Here is a 25,130-nt window from a genome sequence, read left to right on the forward strand (position 1 = left end):
GCTTTTTAAGCATAATTGAGCATGTGTCTGATGCAAACAGGCGCGATTTCCTCGTTCCACTTTGTTTCATATCGTACTATAGGGATTTTGTTTCTCTCGGCCCCCTCCTCTTTGTTCGTTGTTACTGCTCTTCTTTTCTTTTTTACTTCCTCCGCGTCCCGTTGCATTCGCCGCTGTTTTTGTAGGGTGCCTCGATATATATCCGGCGGCTTTGTAGCCTCGCGTTCCAAGTATCCGGCACAGGCTCTGCCGTTGGCGTTCATCGATTTATGAATTCGTCCGCGATACCCGAGCGTAGATGTTTTTTCGCGGCAAGCGTGATATCGGCGAGAATAATGTATGGTTGGCGACACTGTCGCGCGTTACCGCGGAGATAAATGTTAGAAAATGGCGGAAGCGAAAGGACAGGATAGAGTGCGGTCTCTGTACCTGATCGGTTCATATAATATCGCGAGTGGTCTTTTACTTACTTGAAAAAAGAAATTTCTACGAAGAAAGTATTAGAAAGAGAAGCTTCTCGAACATTAAAGCGCAAATACCCTATAGAAATAGGATCTTGCATAAATATTTACGATCGAAAAGTAACTAGAAATTCCCTAGAACCACGAAGCTCTATTGATATTTTCGTGGATTCGGATAGAAGCGAACGTAAACAAGAATTTGTTCTCGATATTGAGAGTAATTGTAGGTAGACAGTGACATTCATCAGGCAAGGGTACTTCCGCCACTTTTTGCGCGGCAAATCCGACGGAATTCTCTCATTACCACAAATGAATTACCTGCCAGCAACTTTGCCACGATTGCAAATTTCTCAAAGGGATTTATTCTCGCGGTTTCCGCTGGTTACCGCGCTGTTCCTTTTTATTATTCCGTGTACGCGACCTTAATGGCCCTCTGACGCGAAGAAAGAGAAGTAAAATACGGGAGGAAGGGAAAGGTGGCGCTTCTCATTGTTAGAAATCAGCTTGCGCGTTTCCCTTCAGGCGATCCTATAAAAATATATAGCGATCGTAAAAGCATTTGAAAGAAGCTCGCGATTATCTGTTTACTCGTCAACTCGTTTCCCCCTGTTCTTTCTTCGCAACACGTTCTTATCGTCGACGTAGTGGCGTCTCGAAAATCTTTAATGATTCGTCGCTTTAAGAAATAATCTTGTTCCATTGTTGTTGGTTTGTTAAGTGCTCAAGTAATTTTCTTCCGCGCGAGTTCTACGTCTTTGTGCCTTTAGCTTTTAACTAGCACGAGCGATTAATATGCAATTGAGAAAATATTCTATCGCTATGAAACGAAGCTTCTTTCGTAATCGATAATCGGCTTACCCACAAATATTAGAAATTGTAGAAACCCCCTTTTTTTTCTTCTGCATAAGCGGAAAGAACTATTCATGTGCGAAAGAAAAATGACAAAATATAAAATTGTGTAAAAATGAAAAAAAAGAGAAAAGAAAAGAACCATTAAAAGAATCGTAGAAAGCACTGTATAACTATTAAAGCGATCTTCGTTTGTAACCGGTAACTATCTTACCCATCAGTGCCCTAAAAGATCTCAAAAAAACCTATCTCTCTTTTCCATGCAACAAAGAGCGAAAAAGTATGCAATTACAAAGCGAACCACGAAAATGTAAAAGAATGGAAAAATAAGCGCTAGAAGGTTCGAAAAAGAATAATATTGTTATAGGTACTGTTAAACCGACCATCAATAGCTCAGAAAATTCCAAAAATCCTCTCATTCTTTCCCATAGAAGCCAAACATTACCAAACTATAAAAAAAAAGAAACTAGGAAAATGTATAGACAATGGAAAAATGTATAATAACGTGTAAAACCGTGGGAAAGTTTTGGGAATAAAAAGAACAAGATTTACGAGGGAAACAACACGTTTATCCTGGTTGTCTGAAGGCGGGGGCGGGACCGGAATTCGGCGTGGTACACGTAACAACGTCGAAAGCGGCCTCTCCAAGAAATAGATTCCCGTTTCGTGGCCGCGTCGAATCGAACGAAAGTTTTATGCAGCGCACGATGCTCGTCGACTCGATATACAGTCGCGATAAGAACGTTTCTCGCCGATAAGAACGCGTCTCCCTCCTGTTGCACCAGCCACAGGGCTCGAACCAACGAGTTCGCGATCGAGTCCGCCATATCGATATCTCGCCCCGGGAATATTTATACTGGTTGACCTCACGTTGCCTCTTTTAATTCAATAACCTCGACACTCGGCCAGGAAAACGATCAAAATCTTTCAACTGCGATTTCACATGTTATTTTTCGATCTTTGTTAATAGATCGTGCATATCGATGGAAATTCAGATTTTTATCACAGAGAACGTGGCAAAGGTTCGTTTCCACCTACTGACGACTATTATGACGAATATATTCCATTTCATATATTTTCACACGTTATACGCATTCTGTACATTTCTGCATATTTAGATTAATTTATCTTGATTAGACGTACTTTTCAAATCACCATCGTTGTTCAGGATTCATGGCATGAGAGCGGCTCTGTTGATAAAAATTCCACATTGAATATGAAATTGGCAATTTTTGAAAAACTCGTGGACCGGAAATTTCCTTCATACTTGAAATGAGAATTTCTGCGTGAGATTATCAGTTGTAAGATATTTTTATGATCAAACTCGACACACCGTGTAAGCTTATAATTAATTTACGTTTGGAATATGTTTTTCGTCTTATTTATCGATGCGCGTAAAAATAAAATTGTTTTATTACAGAGGAAGAAATTTTGAATTGCAAAACAGTTCATCATTTTATTATGTTTAAAAAGCGAATTGCCATCGATTCGATGGAAATTTTATAACATGCATATGTAATTCAAGAGTATAATCATCTTATGGGGCTAGTCGTGCGAATAACCAATAAATTGTTTATGCGATTGCATGAATTACGGATTAAAAATCAATTTCGATAATGTCTAACTTCGTCCGCGGGTATATCAAGATGAAAATTACGCAAAATTCATTTTTAATATTAGCCCAATTAAAAATTCTATATAAATTTTTGCAAGTTTATCGAATCCTTTATCGTATTCTATGAAATCTTGAAATGACGATCTACATCCATTCTATGATATTTCAAGTGCATTTGAATTTTTAAAAAGCAGATTGAGGAGAAACGTCTTGAAATATTCTTCTTATAGACAAGTCCTTGATAATATTTTATCATACGAAAGAAATTGAATTAATTTATTCGAGGACGATAGAAATATACCGAGATGAGAAGAAAATATCAATTTTCATGACACGAAAACTCTTCTTTAAATGATTATATAAAATTCATTTAAAAAGAAAAGGAAACGTCGGAAATGTTTAGATTTGAAGAGGAAATAATTTAATTTTAATAATTTTGAAGAACAACGCCTCTTAAAAATGAATTTTGCAAAACAGACTAACCTCCGAAATACGTACAAGTAGTATACGATAAAAAAGTTCGAATTAGCAACCTGCCACGTTTCGTCGTTATTTAGTAAAATAAACCATAAATAGTATACCAAAATTCTACTTTAAAAAAGTCAAAGAATTGCAAACGTTAATATTACTAAATATTCGAGTTCCCTCGACGCTAAATTTCATCCCCACCTTTCACTGCAAATTCTAAAATTTCATCTCTTCCAATTCGATTATCCCACCTCTGAAGAAATCTCACTAAATAACACTCCTTTTTCAACCCTAAAAGACACCCCAAAACAGTGTTCCACTCGTCCCCATTTAAATAGAGCGGGCAAAACGAAAGGCAGAAGCAGTTTGCAGCAAACGGAGGAACCGATTCGACAAAGTCTCCGGCGACGAGATTCGGTGGCCATAGAAACGAAAGCTCCTTTGTACACAGCGTTGCGAAGGAATGCTATTCTCTGTTAGGGACAGGGAACAACGATCATAAATATCGCGAAGGAAGGAGATGGTCGAGTTGAATATCGATCGTGGCGGTCCCGTACAATGGCCGTCCGAATATTTATCAACGCACAGTCGCATCCGCATCCGTACCACACGAGAAACTCACTAGGCCCTGTGTCTCTTCTAACAATTGCATGCTAACCAAAGGTTCATCGTTCCAGTTGCTCCTGGCAATATTTGGAAAATGATCGTGGGCGAAATGGGGCTGCGAAATTTACAGCTTCGTATCTTCGGAATTTGAGTACTTGAATATTTGAACTTGGCGCGCCAACCAAGGGTTCGTCGATTTTGGAACGACGTGTAGACGACTATGGAAAAATAGGGACGAGAAAAATAAGTTTAGCGCCCTTAGATTTTGACACTTTGAGAATTTGAGTATTTGAGAATTTGGGAATTTGAGCTGCCCCTGGGACAATTCGTAAAATGTGGGAAAAAGTAGGGGTAAGAAATAAGTTTAGAGTCTTCGGAATCTCTGAGAATCGGATCCATGTACTACAAGCATTCGAATGCTTTTGTAAGTTTGTTGGACATAAACATCTTTATATCCAATATCTTTCAACCTCTTGAAACCTTCTCAAGCAGCCCGCCTTTCCAACTTTGCCCTAAATCCATAATGAAACAAAAAGTTGATAAGGCTTGTCCAAGTTGTCAAGAGAAGAACAACTAAATGCACCTGGCCATCCCGAACAGACTACAAGCAGTACGTACTTCATTAGCGTCAAGCATTTCGCATAAATTACGGTCCAGGCTCGTAGAGGAGAATCGATCGATAACTATAGCCAATAAAAGATCGATAAATCTTCCAGTAGAGGATTCAGAATCGAGACGAACGACGTTGGAAAGAGTTCGAAAGAAAAAAAAAAAAAAGTGAATTTGCAATAATTTACCGCGAGGATATCGCGCTGCATCCTGGCGGTTATAATATACAGGAGTGGGGGTGAAGCTGGCGTGACGGGAAACCATTTTTCAGGGGCGTCGTGGCGGGAATACTTAGCAACTGGCTGACGTTTTAATCGATCTGTAAATAGCTCCGTTTTCGAGACATCGCGGTAATTACCGAGCCGCGACCACGACAGTCTTCGACGTCCACCTGAGACACATAGCGAATCGAGCGAAGCTTTAGGGTAGAAGACTTAAGTTTGGGTTAATGGAGAAAGTTTTTGTCGAAGGTAAACTGATCGGCGATCGTTGCTTTAACATTCTTCGCGAATGGCATGAATTATGTTATTTTATGCAAAGGACGAAGGATTTGTAAGATCTCCTCGGCTTGTCTAATGTCGTTTCAAATATTTAACATTAACTTTGAAATGCTAACTCGAACAAACTGAAACATAACTCAAATCGTAATTCAAGCATAGTTCAGGTGCTAAGTCAGACATGTCAATGCTCAAATAGTGACATAAAGACATTAGTATTCAAATATCAATACACATAAAATATACTAACACTTAAATACTAATGCTAATACTAACTTGAGTATTACATCAAACAATAATTTAAAAATGCTGATATTCAAGTAATAGTAATACTTAAATATTGACTTAGATTGGTCTTATTGACAAATTCTTGAAATTTCAATTTCATGAAACTTTCCATTTTTAAAAATTGATCGATCCTCGCTCAACGACTTTTAATCATCGATATTCATAAAACCACTACACAGAATACAGTATTCGTGCATCGAAAAGGTGTACAATGTACACTCGCACGATTGCAGAAGTAGCAGTAAAATTTCTTGAAACGGAAACCTGGTGAACACGACGAATGTACCTGGGTATCGGTGTTCATCCCCCTCTGAAAGGAGCAGCGGGGGTGAAAGTGGATCAGTAGGGTTGAATAGAGGTCCGAGCAGTGAATGGGTGCCTATAGAGTGCAGTGTTTCGAGGGAAAAGCCCAGGGGCTGGCATTTAAATAGCTCGAAAAACAGGGTTAAGTCGAGTTGCGATTAAACAAACTAAATGCATCTCTCGTGAAACATCCCTTTTATTTACATTTGCTTTTCGCGACATTTTATACGAGCCTACAATCGCGTCCGATTGATCGTTCGTGAAAAGAACATTTTTCTTAAGAATTCTATCAATCGGTCGAGGCAAGTGACTGAAAGATTGAAATTTTCCAAAGAATCGGGAAAGAATTTTGGCAGTATAAATTAAGATAGAATTGGGAAAGCTTTAGGAGAGCCTTTATTGCAATTTGATTGATATTTTACATAAAAGAATCAGTTTTTAAAAAGTTATATGGAGTAAATGAAAAGTTGGTTGGAAAATTGAAATTTTATAAAAATATTGAAGGAAGCATTTTGAAGGAAAAAATTTAGATAAAAATTGAAAAATTTCTACAAGCCTTTTGTACCGTTTAATCGACTTTTCATGAAAAAACAACAATCCTTTAAAAGGATTATACCCAACAATGAAAAATTTGGTCTAGAACTTAAAATTTTGGAAAGAATCGAAAGAAATACTCGAGTCCAAGTAAAAAATTGGAAACTCTTTGGAAAAACATGCTCGTATTCAATCTTCTCGGTGTATTTCAGTTTCCAATTTTGAATCAATTTCACAACAAGGTTATATTGATTAATTAAAAATTCAATCAAAAGATTGCAACATTATGAATGTTTGAAAGAGGTTTGAAAATATTGATTTCATAAAATTACACAAGCTAAAATTACGGGACGAATAATTATCGAGCTCAGTAAAAAAGTAAATATTCTTAATACATTGAACCAAAGATCGAAGTACGAGCGAAATTGAAAATATTCCAACTGATATATAAAACTGTTCAAAGGGATGAAAACGCAAGTTGTGTTTAATTTGATGAAAACTCGTCGTAAGGAAGAGGTTCGTTTAAGTTCCATTACAGTTTAAACGCGAAAGAAAATTTTACCCTGATGCAAGTTAACAGCCGAACAAATTTCATCTCTTTTTTTTTTTTAATTATATTCCTCAAGTATATATTCGTTCGATGTTTAATTAATTCCGCGTACGATTAATTGAAATAATGATGTTTGCATTACGTAAAATCGTTGATAGCATAGGGATGGGGGAATTAATTATGCGCGTTACAGTCGAATTAATTGTGTTGTATAATGAGTAACGATTTACGATATGAATAAATCATTATTGAGAGAAAGAGAGAGAGAGAGAGAGAGAGGAATATTAAAAGAGGAACAGAATTATCAACTTTCGTTCGGTTGGTATTTGTCTTCGTTTGATCAAGTGAATATTCTGTTCGGAATTGTATACCGATATTAGTGCTCATTGTGCTTTAATTATACAATATTTCCCGGGTTCAATTCACATGGCGTAGCATCTTTCGTTTTAAATAATTTATCTCTTGATATTTGCTATGTTTAAATAATTTTATACAGTAATTTGGTGTGTAAGATACCGAAAAGTTATATTAGTTAATTAATAATATATTCTTTTGGAGATAAATTTTGACTAATTTTCAGAAAAATCTTTTTCTCAATTATTCATTTTGTTGACTTTATTTCTGGCTATTTGATAAGTTCAAATAATTTCAAACAGTAATTTTATTTAAAAACAGATTTAAACAGGTCTACGTCAATTTTCCTAAGTTTATTTTAATATTAATTTTATCATGTCACAGTAATCTAAATTTTTCCATTTAAAAAAGTTTCCAGTCTTTTTCTCTAACCGCACATCCAACAAACAAACAAACAAAAAAAAAATACTGAAATCGCAATATGATTAAACATTTATATCGATATTTATTCTATCCATAGGAGTTTTATAAATTTTCAAAATTTACTTGAATAACAATTTACCCAATACGAGAAATTATATTTTCTATAAAAGAAAGACGATATGGAAAAATGCATTTTCTTTAATATTACTTCGGAGCAATTTTCTCGACGAGTTTCAAAAGACCCGTCAATACTTCTGCGTACAAATCAATCTAAACTCGGAAAAAATCGACTGCAAACATTCCCAATAAAGTGCGCACAATACTTTTCATTCGCGATTTTCGGGGCACTCGACTCGCCAGCAAAATAAAATCTGGCGCGACTCCACCCTGGTGAAAAAAAGCCCACTTTCCCGGTAGCTTCCATCGTGGTGGCGGTCCCTGGAACTCAATTTTTCACATCAACACCCATCTGCAGCCTTTTTTCCACGGTACGACTCGATCGAATCCAGTCGCAGCCTAATTACCATCAATTCCCCTGCACTCAGCCGGTCGTAACAGGCGGTCTAATTCAATTTTACATCACTTACAACAATGCAGCCATTCCATTCATCGTTATAGATCGTTCGTTTCGATCCTCCATTTAATAAGCCGCGAGACAAAAGGAGATACGATATTGCGATGTTGACTCTGGATTTTAATTAACAGCCACGATGATTTATACAGGTTACTGTCGTTCAATTCCAATATTTCGACTTCATTGTGCGCACTTCGACATTGATTTATATTACCTGAATCCTAACGTTCAGACAAAATAATACAGTAACGAAATATACTAGTATTCAAATACTAGTAGCTCGGTGCTAACTCAAATACTAATACCCAGATACTTAAATATTAAATATACTACCAATTCAAATATTACTAGTCAAATGTTCAAATACTGATCGAATACTAGTGTCATGAATTTTCATCCATCGAGTTTGAATCTTGGCTCACAAACTATGAATTCTAGAGGCTCTAGGCTCTAGGCTCTAGGACTATAGGCTCAGGATGTTTCGGATCTCGCATTATCGACTCTTTGCATATTGAATGCAATTGAATTTTGTTAAATATTTTCCATCTCAGTCTACAAATAACTTCTGATCTAACAAATTTCCAGTACTGAATAAAAATCGTCGATTATTCAATACCTGGATCCTTCATCCTCGATTGTTCGTTCGTTTCGATTGCCCAGCCATTTAATAAGCTTCGAAACAAAAGGAGACGCGACATATTCGGTCGACTGTGAGCCAGTCTCATCCCTCTGAAATCCTGTCAGCCATCGCTCGAACGGATCCAGACACCGGATTTTCCCCTTCTTATTTCGCGGCCTGATCTCTCCTCGCGCTTTAATATGCCCGCGATTACGCGCCAGCTCGCGACTTTATTAGAGAACCGTGCGAGAGTTTCTTCCGGCACTTTTCAAGGCCATCCTTTTATATCCCACGCGCTGTTCTCCCGCGAATTCATATTTTTCGCAGGAGGGAAGATGAGAAAGAGGATTTCGATGGAATATTGCTGTGATCCGGGGTTCCTTGCCTCGAAATAGTTTGATATTGTGGCAAATCGTCGAAATTTACAAGTTTCGGGGATTTCAAAATGGGGCGCCTTTGCGGTTGTCTTTGAGGACGAACGAGCAAGTATCGTAAAAATCTTTGGATTGAGAATTTTAGCGAAATTTTGGCCATTTCATTTTAATTTCATTTCAATTTACCTTCAATTTTCTAAAAAAAAATTCACGACGTAGAATTTTAAGAAAGTATTTTATACACAGAAAGTATAAAAGTTTTGGGGTAGTTTGAAAGCGTTTTCAGGATCTTGGAGTAAGTTGTTTCGGGATTGGTCGTGAAAATGAAGGGCTGGGTATAGTGAAAATCTTTGGCTTGGGAGTTTTAGCCGGATTTCAGTAGATTTTTCGTTTTCTGTATTTCGAATTATAGGGGAATATTTCACTACAAAGACGTGAAAATTTTGGCCTGTTCCGAGTTTGAAGCTGCTTCGGGAAACTTGAAGTGGAGTTCTTAGATTGATTATGAAATTCAGAGGTTGAATACTGGCAAAGTCTTTTAATTTGAGGTTCTAGTAGAATGTTTAGTTTCTGAAAATGTTCTTTAGAATGAATTGTTAATCTCATTTGCAAGCATACATATAGAATAGAACACAATTGTCCGGTTCGATGGAGATTTAATTTCCTATCTGATTAAGGAGAATTGATTTCCATCTACTAATAGAGTTGTTTCCCGCCAGTAGTTTCTCAAAGTAGAAGTGCAGGGATAATCTCCGGATGCTCGAGGAATTTCCAGCATTAAGTTTTTCGACGCGAAGGAAGGAGGGAAAGAAAAGAAGAGGGAGAAGACTAATTCACGGCTTGAACAGAACCGATGTCTGACCATATACGGTTCTTTACTACTCGCTGCTCCTATATATGACCTACTTACCAGAACAAACTCGAACATGGGTTTTTGTTTCAATCGAGACTCGCCATTTATCCTCACCTAAAGCTTCGAGAACGCGTTTTTCAACTTTCATTGGAAATTTACTATCTATTCTCACTTACAGCTTAAAGAACTAATTTTTCAACTTTTATTCCAAATTTACCATATATTCTCACTTAGGGTTTAGACAAAGTACCTTCCAACTTTTATATCACATTATTCCAATTGATTTTCATATTGAAACTTTAAAGAACGAGTTTCAAGCGAAATTTGAATTTGTCCCTTCGATAGATTCGAAGAATTTTATTTATGAATCAACTTTAAGGTAGAAGTTTTAAACGAAATTTCAATTTGCTCAAGTTTCTTCCAGTAGGCTCGAAGAACTTGCTTTACGAATTTTCAGAGGATTAAATAAATTTCACTTGTTGCAATTTTAAGGAAGAAGCGTTCAATGAAATTTGAATTTCTTGATATACGAAGTACGATAAAAAATTCGCTACGAAAATTTCACTGACACGATCAGAAGATTCGAAGAACTTGGTTTACGAATTTTCAGAGGATTAAACAAATTTCACTTGTTGCAATTTTAAGGAAGAAGCGTTCAATGAAACTTGAATTTCTTAATATACGAAGTACGATAAAAAATTCGCTACGAAAATTTCACTGACACGATCAGAAGATTCGAAGAATTTCACTCGAGAGGGGACTCAATTCGAACAAAACTACGAATCGATTTTGCATAGACTAGAACTAACGCACCATACAGAGAAACATTGATCGAATAAAGATGGAAATTATCGATTCGAGTCTAAACCCAACCTTGATCCATCAAAAAGGACAAATTCACTAAAAAAAAAAAAAAAGAACACGATATACCATAAAAAAAGAAGAAGAGAAACAACAGAAAGAAAGTAAAGAGAAACGAGAGATCTAATTTTCCGGTGCGCTCATTTCAACGAAAATAGCAACTGGATCCGGAAATAATGGGACACCCGTTAGACGGGACAGGGCACGGACGATTAAAAGCGATATGTTACGTGGCGCGAACACGATTGCACAGTACTTGAACGAGAAGAGAGTGGTTGAGTGCAGGGTCACATATATTGACATTCCGACACGTGTACCAGCCGAACCGTAGGATCTCTGTTTAATCCGACGCAAGCTGTTTATTTATGCGCGCACAAGCGTCTTCGGTATGCGATGAAAGGATTATCGCGACATACCGTCATAATTACACGCCGTGCCAGCAACCTCGACACCGATGCTTTTGTCTGTGAACGCTTTGTTGCGTTTGTTTGTTGCTACAGCCGGAACAACCATGACGATACCTCTTCCGGATGAATGCTTTTCACGTCTCTTTCGTATTTTGTTACTCGTTGTGTTTCACTGTTCGTTGCGTTTTTTGAGCATTTTATTTTCCGTTGCAACCCTTTCACAGTGTATCATAGCTTAGTAGAACACTATAAATTTCACGTCTTAACCATTCTCAAATTAACGATGCAATATATCTCGGAGTAACTTTTAGAGGATCAGATTGTTATAATTTTTCTGATGTTCGTGTTACATTACCGTGTACGATTCCATGATAAATTGGACTTCACGATCCATTTCGAATATTACGATCAATCTGTTGCTGTTGTGAAGCTGGAGCAAATCACAGACTACTATGGGATCGATAGACCAAGCTCACACACAGACAATTCTACATCATTGCGTTACTCTGGTAAAGAGAAGAGTTCACCCGTTAGACTATAGACTATGCTTGCTGAATTGGATTTCACGATTTCATTTCTATATTCTACACTTTAGACTTTAGACTTTGGGTCCTAGCTAGTTCATGGGACCCACGTTATTGACCCGAGTCACGAGTGCCAAATTATGAATCCTAAATTCCATTTTGTCAATCAAGCTTCAGAGCTTCACCCATTAGACTATAGACTATACTTGCTGAATTGGATTTCACGATTTCATTTCCATATCTCACACTTTAGACTTTAGACTTTGGGTCCTAGCTAGTTCATGGGACCCACGTTATTGATCCGAGTCACGAGTGCCAAATTATGAATCCTAAATTCTATTTTGTCAATCAAGCTTCAGAGCTTCACCCGTTAGACTATAGACTATGCTTGCTGAATTGGATTTCACGATTTCATTTCCATATCTCACACTTTAGACTTTAGACTTTGGGTCCTAGCTAGTTCATGGGACCCACGTTATTGATCCGAGTCACGAGTGCCAAATTATGAATCCTAAATTCTATTTTGTCAATCAAGCTTCAGAGCTTCACCCATTAGACTATAGACTATACTTACTGAATTGGATTTCACGATTTCATTTCCATATCTCACACTTTAGACTTTAGACTTTGGGTCCTAGCTAGTTCATGGGACCCACGTTATTGATTCGAGTCACGAGTGCCAAATTATGAATCCTAAATTCTATTTTGTCAATCAAGCTTCAGAGCTTCACCCGTTAGACTGTAGACTATGCTTGCTGAATTGGATTTCACGATTTCATTTCTATATTCTACACCTTAGGCTTTAGACTTAGTGTCCTAGCTAGTTCATAGGACCCACGTTATTGATCCGAGTCACGAGTGCCAAATTATGAATCCTAAATTCCATTTTGTCAATCAAGCTTCAGAGCTTCAAATTCTACATCTTTTGTTGAAATATCGTCGTATGTCGCAACTGTAGTTTAAGTAACTTTTAATAACGAGTTGAAGACTGAGAAACTTACCAATCGAGGGTAGCCTTGGCGACGTACTGCACCTGATTCTCTCTGTCAGGATGCTCGTGACGATCGTTAAGAGGGACTACAGAGTGACACACGAGACGAGTCTCCTGTCGATTTACAATCGTCAGATTGTAAGGTGACGCCTGTAGTCGAGATGCTATCGGGTCCAGAGCCACCCACAATTTATTGTCCACCACCCATGATGGATAGGAGCAACGTTCGGTTGAATTTTCTGGAAGGAAAGCAGCGATACCTTGTCAGAAAATTCTTACGTGTTATTTCTTAGAATTGAGAAAAATTTCACAATTCTAGTGAATATTTCTGCCGCGTATTATTTACCAATTGGTCAATTTCATTGTTCCACAGTCATTAACCTATTACATATCGATTTACTAATTTTAAATGCAACCTAAGAATTGAAGTAAAACGCAGTTAGACGTCGAAAGACGCGATGGATGCTTTACTTCTCGAAATAATGCAACTCTGTCGCTAACACGGTTATTCCTTGGCTATTCTCGAAGCGTATAATGCAACTAGAAACTCATTCCAAGCTCTTCAAGTTGGCCAAGCAAGTCTTCCACCTCTGATAAACCAGCTACACCTAAACTGCGTTCTCCTTCTTTTCTTTATATCATAATCTTTGTACTTTTTATCATTGAACTGTTACAAATTGAATTACACGACTGTCGAGTCTATCCAGAATTGAATAGCAGACGAACAGCTAGAATTTTAATTTTCCATTTGCACTGGCCCAATTATGAAACGAGCCGACTAATTAAAAATATTATTCCATGGCGCGGGGAGATCGAATAATTTCCAAGTTGCTCGAATAGCCTGTTAATTCGTTATTGTTACGAAGTTACGCAACATAGTTAAGAGAACGATAGTTTGGAATTTTGCTGACAGGATTTCAACGGAAATTGGACGAATTAAAGCTTGTAATGACTGTAAACTTTCTTTTTCAACCTCGTAACAAGATTTCAACTCCTCGAATTTTTATATTTATCGCATTTTTTATATTTGTTGCATTTTTTATATTTATCGTATTTTTTATATTTTACAGAATAGCCTCTGTAATTCAATAACGTTTTTATAGTACATGCATATTTGATTTTTCATACGCAACACCATAAAAGAATTGGTATCTTCTGATACAATCAAGACAAACGAAATTTTACGCGTACTTCCAAATAATTCAGAAACTCACAAGCTTTTCGACAGACGATTCTAATTTATTTTTGATAATTAGTTTGCCACTTGTTTCTACACCTGCGATACATTCGCGTACTGTCGTGTATTTTAATGTTGCTCTCGTTTTAACAAACAAATTTTCTGATATCCCCAGAAAATCCCTTACCAATAACAATTTTTTCGTATTTTGAACAAATTCTTCGAGATATTTTTGAATATTACAGACATGCGACCAAGTCGAAAGTAACCGAAGGAGTACAGAAAAACGAGGGTTGGTCGTGTATCTTCTCGAGTAGAATTGGAGAAAATTGTTAATCGAGACACTTTTTAGATGGAAATTTTAAAAATAGTTATGTTCGACAGATGGAAATGAAGAGAAACGTGAATATTGCTGGATTTCAGTAGTACGAGTCAGTATATGGTCAGACGTGCATATGTACGTCATATAATTCCATACGAATCACTGTTTATTTTAAATACAGCACAAAGTAACGCAGATCCAACATATCGAATATAAATTCTTCTTTCATTTTCATCAAAGCATTTCATTTTATAATGAAAATTACAAAATAATCCATTTTGTGACAGGGTTTTTAAACATTCGTAAGTCTCTCTCATTTTACGCTTTCGTTCCTCTTGTGTCAATAAAATTCTATATTTCCAAATTGCTTCTTCACAAAATCGCGAACAATTGTATCTTTATTGTCATTCCGCAATAAAAATTGTAAGATACATCATTACACGGCGTTGTTTCTAAATATTTGTAATTGTTGTCCTTTGTCATATTTTAATTTCAATTTTTAACTGAAAATTACACATTCATAAACTTCGTATTTAATTTCGTTTGAACATTTCATATTGTAATAAAAAATTGTAAAAAAAGTTTATTTCGCGTCAAATTTTCTAAAAATTCATCGTCATGTTCTCGCTTTAATTTTCGATTGAAAATTATGCGAACGTCTCGACGAATAAAGAACGAGTGAGAAATTTGTGAAATAAGGATGAGAAAATGGAATCAGACGTGACAATTTTTAATGATAATTCAGCGAGACAGTGGGAGAACACGCGTGTCCCATCGAGGTATCGATCGCCTTTCAGCGGAGGCGTCCTGTACGCCACATACTTCGACGCCTGTGCATTTTTAACGGTCCATTAATTCGCGCACAGTGATTGATAGCTGTGAGCAGTCGACCATCGACGCGATAACTGTTTGTAGGCGACCTGGACTCGCGTTTATGTTGGATTATTGCATTCCTTTAGGATTATCGCTATTATGCTACCTACGAACTTACTTCTTCTACTGTTCCTTTCTTTCATCTTACATAAATCATAAATTTATATTTATTATTTTGCTACTTATTTCTATAATTGAGTATTTCATTGAACAAATTTTCAGTGTAATTACCAAATGAGTTCTTCTACATAAAATCTACAGCACAATTAGTATTACGATATAATGCTAATAATAAAATGGCAAAAATAAAAATCAAAAAATATGAAGCAAGTAACAAAACAGATTTCCATACAATGTGCCATAATCATATAATAAGAACCTTCGTTCGCTCTAAATGCAAATTATGCGTATCGATTTTTCGTTAAATCAATTATCATAAAATCCTGTTACCTCGTCACGAGTCTAACATTTTTTATCGCGATTCTGGACACGTAAAACCGACAGGCAAAGTGAATTTAGCCCGTCGCCTATTATTTCCCACGAGACGGGAACAACGTCTTTTTTTCGTTTTTTATAGAAAGCTGTTCAATCATATTGTAAATAATATCGGTGCACGCCTCCGAGTTCACCATTTTATGGTGGTGGTTTTCTTTTTTATATTTGGTCTTGGAGCGTGGTAGAACATGGACGGGGACGATCCTTGATTTGCATCGAACCGCAATCTCTTCTCTCGAGGAGAACGAAATGAATTCGAGACGGAATAAAAAAGGAAATATCTCGAAGGGACCGTAAATACCTTGGAACAATATTGAAACTTGAAAGTAACTCAGTGTAACGTGGAAAGTTTCTGTTTGGAGATTTTCCTTGCCGCTTTTTTATCGTCACTTTGTTTGCTGCGTATGTATAGGATGCAGAATAGAAGGAATTTAGACGTTGTTTTCACGTAAAATAATTGAACATACGCTTTGTGCTTTTAGGAAAATTATTCCATTTCCATTGTTTGGCGAATTATTAAACTTTCTTTTTAACTCAAATTAGCAATCTCTCTTATTAATGTCATTTTCTGTAAAACCAAGTTGGTTCGTGGCTCGTAATTTTACGTACCGGAATTATAACTTTTATTAAATCTTGTTAATTATTCTATTTGGAAATTTTATAGAATTTTATAGAATTTCGGTGATTTTGTAAATCGGTGATATACAAAAACTTAAATAAAACTGATAAACAATCTTCTGATTGAAATTTTTAATTTTAAACATTGACACATTGCGTAGCACTTTCTATGAGAATCGATTCGCGTTACGTTTAAGACAACTCTCGGCAGAAAGAATATAATTATTAAAATTGTTGAAGTGATCGCCACTTCTGAGAAAACTCTACATCTGGTCTTCGGTTTTCTCAAGCGCTGAGGCCATCGATAGCGCATAGACAAAAGAATGCGTCGAGGATAGACTATAAGCGGTACATGTGCGACGTTGGCTTCAGGGTTCTTTTAGTCTCAGGGTAACGTTGCCAGCAAGAGGATCTGGATCGGCTTACATTGTATTTCACATTTTGTACTTTATTATTCACAATATATATACTTTCAATACCTTACAATTTACCCACGCATTTCTTTAATTCTATATACACCGAATAACCTTAACAAAATTCAAAGAATAACATTGTGTTATTTTATATCTCGATCATTTTTCGTTTTATTACCTGCACCAAGTTATTCATCCGTGAGTTGAACAGTTTAGTCAATTATCGTATTAAATCAATTTTTATTTCAACATGCTCGATTCGAAATTCGGGATGTTTTGTTAGAAAAGGGGAAAAATTTCGAAATTTCCAGCAAACGATTCGAGCGTTTAAGCAGCTTAGCAATTTTTCCACGCCTCTATTGCAACATTGGCTCGGGTGTTTCGTTAACCCCATTCCCTGGCGTTTCCATTTAAACTTTCCAGAAGGCAGATTAGTCCCTGGGATCTGCAACCCGCTTCCCTCGATCTCGTTGCTATCCTATGGCCGCGATTTGGTTCGGTTGAAACTCGAAAATGGCTCAAATACGTGTAAAAAACGCGTTCGATTAATAAAGAAATAATCGCCACTGCAAATTACGAGCTACGCTGTGTATAATATTCCTTTGTGCATAAGACAGCGTTTTTAAAGCTACAGATTTTTTTATAGGGATTGAACTGAATTTTATTAAACGCACTGCACATAAGAAAATTTCGCTCCATTTTTATCTTTAATTAAAATACCCAAATAAGAAGGTTATAATCGTACAAATAAATAATTAAATATAACGTTAAACATTCAATCAATTTACTAAATTTGTTAAATCAATTTTTTAAATCTGGAACAATATTCTGGAACTGTGTACTATATTATTGTTCAGAAAATATCTGAAAATAAACCCTGGCCAGTGGCAGGATCGCGCAATCAGTCATGTATCCGGGAGATTCAACTGGAAGCGGTTTACCGCAAAACCAGCAACAAGATCATCTCCATCTAATACAACTGTCTACTCGTATCCACGTTCATAGCTTCACAGGATACGACGAACGGTGTATTTAAACCGAAACTGGGGCAATGAACCGATCAGACCGATCGACGATGATGATCCGCTCCACTCTGACCGAAGATTGATAAATTAAAATGGTAATGAACGATAGAGCTGTACGATGAACCTCCAAGAATTTCATTTCAGATGTCAGAACGTTGAGATGTCCTTTTACTGCACGAAGAACGTTATAATAATTCCTTTCATAGCAAACTTTTAACGAAAGAGACGGTTCGTTAATTTTTTAAAATCTTGTTGTAAATTTCTCAGAAAGAAACTTCCAACGACAAGAAACCACAGTTAGATGAAAAATTGCCAAAAAGGATATTTAAACAACGAGACAGAAATTCAAAGACAGGGACCATCGAGCGTTAAGAAAATTTTTGACGATGGAAACTCACGACTAGATGGAAAACTATCCGGAGAATATAGGAATCTTTAATCTGCGCCTAGCTTTATCAAAAAGAACGGGACAAAAATGCAGAAACACGACCTATAAAGCCTACAACGTAGCCACGCAAGGAATTCGGTTTCAGAGCGGAGACTTTTAACCTCTCGGCAAGAATTTGCGGTAAAATTCCAGGCTAGGCCGATCAAAGATTCGCGGTTGCAGGTAAAATCAATCCCAAGAATGTTGAGAGAGGATCGAACGATGCTGGTGATCGCCTCAATTTGGTTAACCATGGCTGCAGAGGGCAGAATCATCGCAATCTAGCAAGGCTACGTGCAGTTATGCGATACCATGGAATACCCCAAGTAGTTGATGTCGACCGCCGCGCCAGTGTGCCGATAACACGCGGCCCAAGAATCCGATCTGGTGTCCATGGACACCGTCATAGTTTACGTTCTTCGTGCCCTGGTGCTATCGGTACCCGCGGTTTTCCCCGCGCCAAGACGCACGATCATCAGTTAACGATAACGTCAATGTGCCAACAATTTGCCCGCAGGATCGCTCCTTTTCACCTGGCCACACTGTGGTGGTGTACGTGTCACTTCGTATATATTCGATTACATGGATGTTGGAAGAGATTTGATGTGCACGGAATTGGTTATCAGCGAATCGGACAGAGGTAGATTGATTTTTATGAAACGAATGTTCCAAGGGTTTTGTGGAAATGACAATATTATGATTTTAAGTGATTTTTAAATATTGGTCATAGACTTTTTCCAACGATGGTATCAGAATGGTTGCCGAGTACTGTTGCGGAGATTATTTTACGAATAGGGATTTTTGCGTTGACAGTTTGAGTATTGGAAACCTAATAGTGATATAGGGATATTTTATGAGACTAGTTTTAACTTGGGAATTAAGCGTGCCTTCTGTAGATTGCTTCGTGAGTGCACTTTCTCCTACAAATGATGCTACATTAAGCTAGTTTACAATTGAAAATTTAATAGTGATATTATAGGAACATTTCGTAAGAGTGGTTTTAATTTGCCAGTTAAGTGTATTTTAGTAGCGAAGAATTTGGCGCTGCCGTACCAGAGATTATTTTCTAAGTATTTTTTGTATATAAACTTTGTTTATAAGCACTTACTCTGTTTCATCTTGAACGTCTTGGCAGCCTCCTTAACGCTGATCAAGCCAGTACAAGAGGCATCCTCACTTTGCGCCAAATTCCACGAATTGTTCGAAGTTTGTTCATAGATGAAGCATCTATAGCTGTCCTCGTCGCTAGTTTTCCGCGGAGCGTGCAACCTCGCCACTAGATTGTGCGTGCTGCTCTCCTTCCACGTGGCTAGGCACTCTAGTTCCACATCTTCGAACAAAATCAAACGTTACGTCCAATTAGTTATGCATTACTTTACTTCAGTTACAAATCTTAACTCGCAAATCTTTTTAAGATAAAAACCAAAATTCTAATTATCAAATCTCTGCCAAATAGGATTTCTGCAGACCTGTTTCCTAATTTATTCAAACTTGATCAAACTTCGTCAAACCTTAATTCGAAACACCATTAAACTACCCGATAGTGGAAGAAATAATACTTTGAAGCTATTTAAGACGACTTTACGTGAAATGCTAACCTACAGGAATACTTCAAAGCTACGAAGAAAAGAAAATGGTACTTTATTTTTGTTTCAAGGCACTCCATGTTCCTGCAGAAATTTCGGTCATCGAATAAAAATCCTCATCGTTGAATCATGAATCTTCTGACCACCATTAGCTTCCCCCAATTACACCGCGATGCATAACGATTCCAATTACGAGGAAGGCTAAATCGTCCGCGGAGAAAATTATGGACGGAAATATTCTAACCGTTAATAAACCGCACCGCAGCCGCGTAGAATGAATTATAGCGGCACGAGCGTTTTCCCTTGGTATAATAATCGCGGAAAATCGGTCGGACAAGGGGTAGCAGCAACAAATGGTAATTGACAGGGCCGTTAATCATTCGCCGGAAGTTCCACTGACCGTCACAGATTCTCTTCCACTGCGTGTCGTGTTAATTAACGTCGTCATTGGGTATTTCTCGGTGCATGAAGAAAAATTACTGTTCTTCGCGTGAAACTATCTGATGGACAAATATTGCAGATATTTATCTTACCTTTTCCGAAATTTTTTCTCCAAAAAATATATTTATTTGGAGAAGAATACAGAAAAGAGGATATCGTCGAACAGACCGTGGATATTCGTGCAAATTCATATTTTTATCAACACGAGTAAAGAGTTGCTTGAAACTATACATGTTATGACGAGTAGCTTATTTTGCATATTTTCTATATTTCTCAATATTATGCAGATTTTCAACATTTTTATACGTTTCAACTTCCTACGAACGTGTCATTTTTATGCATAACAATGTATAGAGATAAATTTACGAAATCTAAATTTTCCAAGTCAGAAGAGCTATAAAGTATACTCACCGACGCTTTCAGACGACAGCACATTGGCACACGCCTGGTAGCGGAAAAGCAATCGCGATTCTTGAGTGCAGGTTTCTGCCGCTGATAACGGCGACTTACACTCCCCTTCGCCATGACTATACGTGAATTCCAGGGGCCCCTTAAATGGACAGGGCATCGGAGCTGCCCCCGTGCGAAATAGAGAAATTAATATGGCATCGCTTCTCAACTCGCTGCATATGAATGGCAGAGTAGGTTTTGGCGACGCTGTGATGCAATAGGCTGAAAAAGAAGAATCGACGAGGTGAATTAACATTTTTTATTTCCTTCCCTTTTTCCTGTCTACATCGTTCCCCGTCTTTCGAATATTAATTAACATTCTCGTCATTGGCAATGAAACGTACCAATGAAATTGTATGGTATTTCGTTTCCGATAACTAAACAATTTCTGCAGACATTAAAAATACGCGTTTAAAATCGATTAAAGCAGGTATCCATAACGCGCGAGACTTACTTTCTTTATACTGAAGAACATTCGGATGCTTCATGTGCATGACGATGCACCTATAGCAATCTATCTCTCTGTAACAAAGAAAAAGAAAATTCCGTTATTATAAAATCGAATGACAAGACAAATAAAAAAGAAATAACTGTCATTCCTATCCTACGTTTGACACCAAATAAAACGCTACGATAGACAATAAAGTTCTGCTAAACGATATCGCCCAAGGAAAAGGAAATATCCAAACGCCGTTGCGATCAAACAAACTCCTTCGAACACTTGGTCCATTCGGAAAACACAACATCTCCAACTTCTTTCTAACGTAACAGGGATCGCTCTTAAATACACTCACATCTGAGAAAATCTGCAAGAAAAGATAAAACGAAGTGTACTAACACACGCGATTCCCAGGCATTTGTACACGATGAAAAGACAAACTTCAAGGCGCAATAGAGACAAGGGCGGTTAGATAGAGGGTGGAAAAGGGATGACTGGTCCAAGAGGGGGCAAGTAGTATCACGTAGCTACTTAAAACTTTTCGAGCTTGTCTTGTGTCCCTACTAGTTGCCACCTTGCTTACTTAGCTCTGCTTCGCAACTTCTACCTTCCACTGTAGTCTCTTTCTCTTCCTGCCTCTCCCTTGCTTCCTGTTTCCCACCCCTTACATCCTCCTCAGCTTCCTGCTGGCTGGGAGGATGAAGTTTACCTTCGTTTCTGGCTACCTCCTGTACTTCTTATCGAACGTCCATATTTTTCTTTTTGGATGACATTTCTTTTGACGTAATTGATTCTTCGTTATTTTTAGGTCGAAAGAGGTCTGATCGACGATGCGACCAAGCTTACGTAGTTTGCAGAATTTACTACCATTTATCGCGTAGAGCATAAAGAATAAAAATTGAGATTAAATAATGTAACCTAACTGAAATTCAAACTACTACGATAACACGTAGCATAAGAATATCAACGAAGGACTGAAAATGAAAGTCTGGCAAAATGCTTAAAATTCGGCTGAAATAAAATAAAAGGCACCAGGATGTTCCCAGGAAACCAGAAATCAGCAATTCTATTCACTGCATCCCAAACTTTAATTTAAGCAAAATTTAAAAATCTTCTGTACTTATCTAATATGGGACAGACCAAATTTCTTCGCGCGTGCACAAAATTCGTCTGAAACAACGCTGCACGTTCTTTCTGTTATTTCCTTTTCCACGAAAGAAACTCGCCTTCATTTGTATCTTGTACATTTGTACGTCTGTTTATCGACAGTTGCTCGTTATTTAAGCCTCGAGATGGTCTCAAAGCGCGAGATCAATGCGAGCAAGCATAAAAGCAGACTCGAAAGATAAATATATATGCGTGAAACGCACGCATCAGCGAGTTCAGACGTTTCGCAACGCGAATAGCTAGCCATTCGTACACTTCGAACGCGGTTCATGGTTCGTAAAAGAGAGGACGGAGATGCGTGTGTGCTGGTCTCTGACGTTTATAAATCGACTGTTCCCAAGAATATCGTCTGGAACTTCGCCGTAACTTTAAGATACACTAATGGATGTTTTTCTTGCATTAAGTCGCACGCTTTTGCTAGCAAAGCCTTGCAACCTCGTGTAGAATGTTATTAGATTATTATAAAATAGAGTTTTCGTTAGGAAATCGGTATAAATACTATACTATTTGCAATTGATAATTAATAACTTCTATATTTCAATTGTTATTTATTCTACCGTATTACCGGATATTTTTGTCCCGATGTATTTTATCGCGTATGCGTGTTTTTCATTTCTTTTTGTGTTCATTCCTCCATCAAATAAAATACTCCTCTTTTTCTTACTTATTAAAACATAACTAAACTGCGTTTATTGTAAACTACGGTGTACACGTCTGAATATTTTCAAACTTCCTCTCGAAGCAAAACAGTCGCCGATCGATTAATTTTCTAAAGTCCGTTCCGCGAAAAGTATAAACTAAATGAAAAATTTGTTCGAAAGAAAGGAGCCAGAAATTTCCAAATTTCCCATCAAGGCAGAAGAATACTCGGTCGATTAACTTCGTAAAATAGAAAGCAACTAGCCTCTCCAAGGTCTGAAAGGCGTCTCTTGGAGCTGTTTCGATGGAAGAACACCCTCGTTCAAGTTTTCCACGTTGGCCTGTACATGCAGCCGATCTACAATTCGAAAGTTGTCCAAGTTTGTATGCATGTCAACGAAGCCGCGGACACGGTATCCGAGAGCGGTTTCTCGTGATCGCATTTGGAGTAACTATCAGGCAACCGGAAGCGAAGGGAACGCTCTCTGCCCTTCAGCTCGTGAACCGCAAACGGCTCGGAGTTAAACGCGCCGAACCCGACCGCTTTTGTCGACCCAACTCGACCACTCTCGCAACTTTTACCCAACCCCTTTCATGTTTCGTCCGTTTTTTACATTTTTTCTTCTTCTTTTTTCGTGCTGGCTAAGGCGACGAATTTCTACTTTTTTTTATTTTTTTATTTTTTTTTTTTTTGAGGGTAGTTTAAATGTACCGATGTTGTTGTCAGAAATGTTGTTTGGATATTTGAGACAATGTTCCGAGCGTAATTTTTAGTGATCGCAGTTATGGATATTTTAACGCACGATGTTTTTGGAAGAGTTGGAATTTGAGTATACCTGTTGAGTCGTTAGTTTCGTATTATTTTAATATCGTATAACGTTATTACGTTATATTGTAATTTTCTTTTCTATATTTTACGATGTATAATGGATATTGTACAATATTACATTTTCAGAATTTTCACCGCCAGAAATTTTATGGTGAATGTTATAGTGAATATCTTTTCGATATAGGAACGCTAAAATTTAATGCACGAATTGGGAAAATTGATTTACACGATGAATTGATTGAACGAAATGTCCTAGGAAATTGAAAAAATTAATGGGCGAGATTGAAGCTGGGCTGGGTAAAAAGATTCGCTGAAATAACAGATTTCGAAAGATTGAAAAGTTCCCAGACGAACATTTCGAAGAATTCGGAAGATTTGGGAGAGTCGGAACTTTAGAATGGAAAATACTAAAAGATGGAAATATTCCAAAATATTTAGAAGCTTGATGAAATGACAAATGTCAAGTAGTTGGAGGAACGAAAGAATCTATATGGATTATTCCAAGCAAAATAACGATACTAAAATTACACATCCACTATCCAATATTCAAGATGCCTCGTATCAATTAAATCTCCGTTTCTAAAAATTGCAATAAAATTTCTAAAAGTACGCTCTTCTCACCGACTGGCTCAAAACGTCGAAAAATACTTCAATTTCTACGAGTGGGGTCGTTGAAAAATCCAACTCGTTAGCCCATAAACGCTTTCCGATCTGGCAGCTGCGACGTGCTCTCAGGATCGATTCTACAACTTCCGGATTATTGCCACGACAACTCGGACGTTTTATCGTTTCTCGATGATCCGAAGAGTTTCGCGGCGATCCTTTAAAGCTCGGTGCCACATCGTCCGATCGTTCTGTTCTCTGTATCGTTTGAGACGCAACGTCGAATCGGCCACTTTTACGACCTCCACGATACTCACCAATGATCATTGTTATCGCTTACTTTTATTTGTTTGTTCCATTCGGGGTTCGAATTGAAAAACGCAATCAGAATAGTGCCGAAATAGCGGAGCATTGTGGACAGGGAGACTCTTAAAAGTTATGTTGTTTGGATTGTTAAGTCGGTAGTTACACCATCGATAAAGCGTGTTTGATGACTATGTTTAAGTGGTCGTACAAATGGTAGTACTAAGATTCTTATCGCAGACTAAGGATTTATCAAGAAAACTCCTAGAAAATAATCCTAACCTAAGCTTTAGGGACGATTAATGGCTATCTTCGAGTGGCTGTAGAAACTACTAGATTCTCTCATCCTAGATTACGAATTTCTCAAAAAAATGTCTGAGAAGTAACCTACACCTAACCTAACCTAAATCACCTAAAAACCTAAACCAGTCCTAACCTAAACGTAAGTGATGTTTCATGACTACGTTCAAATTAATGTATAGATGATATTAATAGGTTTTTAGGATATGTAGTAGTAGGTAGATAAATGAAAAGTAACCTACACCTAACCTAACCTAAATCAC

The 25,130-nt window shown here is 37.3% G+C and overlaps 1 protein-coding gene across 1 annotated transcript in view; it reads right to left on the reverse strand.

Annotated features, from left to right (window-relative positions):
- The window catches only part of LOC132914433 (uncharacterized), a 202,586-nt gene that overhangs the window by 27,612 nt on the left and 149,844 nt on the right, over nucleotides 1-25,130 (reverse strand). The window contains exons 4-7 of the mRNA XM_060973562.1: nucleotides 21,042-21,109; nucleotides 20,549-20,809; nucleotides 19,219-19,440; nucleotides 12,771-12,999 (exon numbers count right to left, since the gene is read on the reverse strand). Of these exons, the coding sequence (XP_060829545.1) occupies nucleotides 12,771-12,999; nucleotides 19,219-19,440; nucleotides 20,549-20,809; nucleotides 21,042-21,109 (780 nt within the window). The remainder of the gene's footprint in view (nucleotides 1-12,770; nucleotides 13,000-19,218; nucleotides 19,441-20,548; nucleotides 20,810-21,041; nucleotides 21,110-25,130) is intronic.

This window comes from Bombus pascuorum, chromosome 15 (assembly GCF_905332965.1).
Source record: "Bombus pascuorum chromosome 15, iyBomPasc1.1, whole genome shotgun sequence".
Taxonomy (NCBI): domain Eukaryota; kingdom Metazoa; phylum Arthropoda; class Insecta; order Hymenoptera; family Apidae; genus Bombus; species Bombus pascuorum.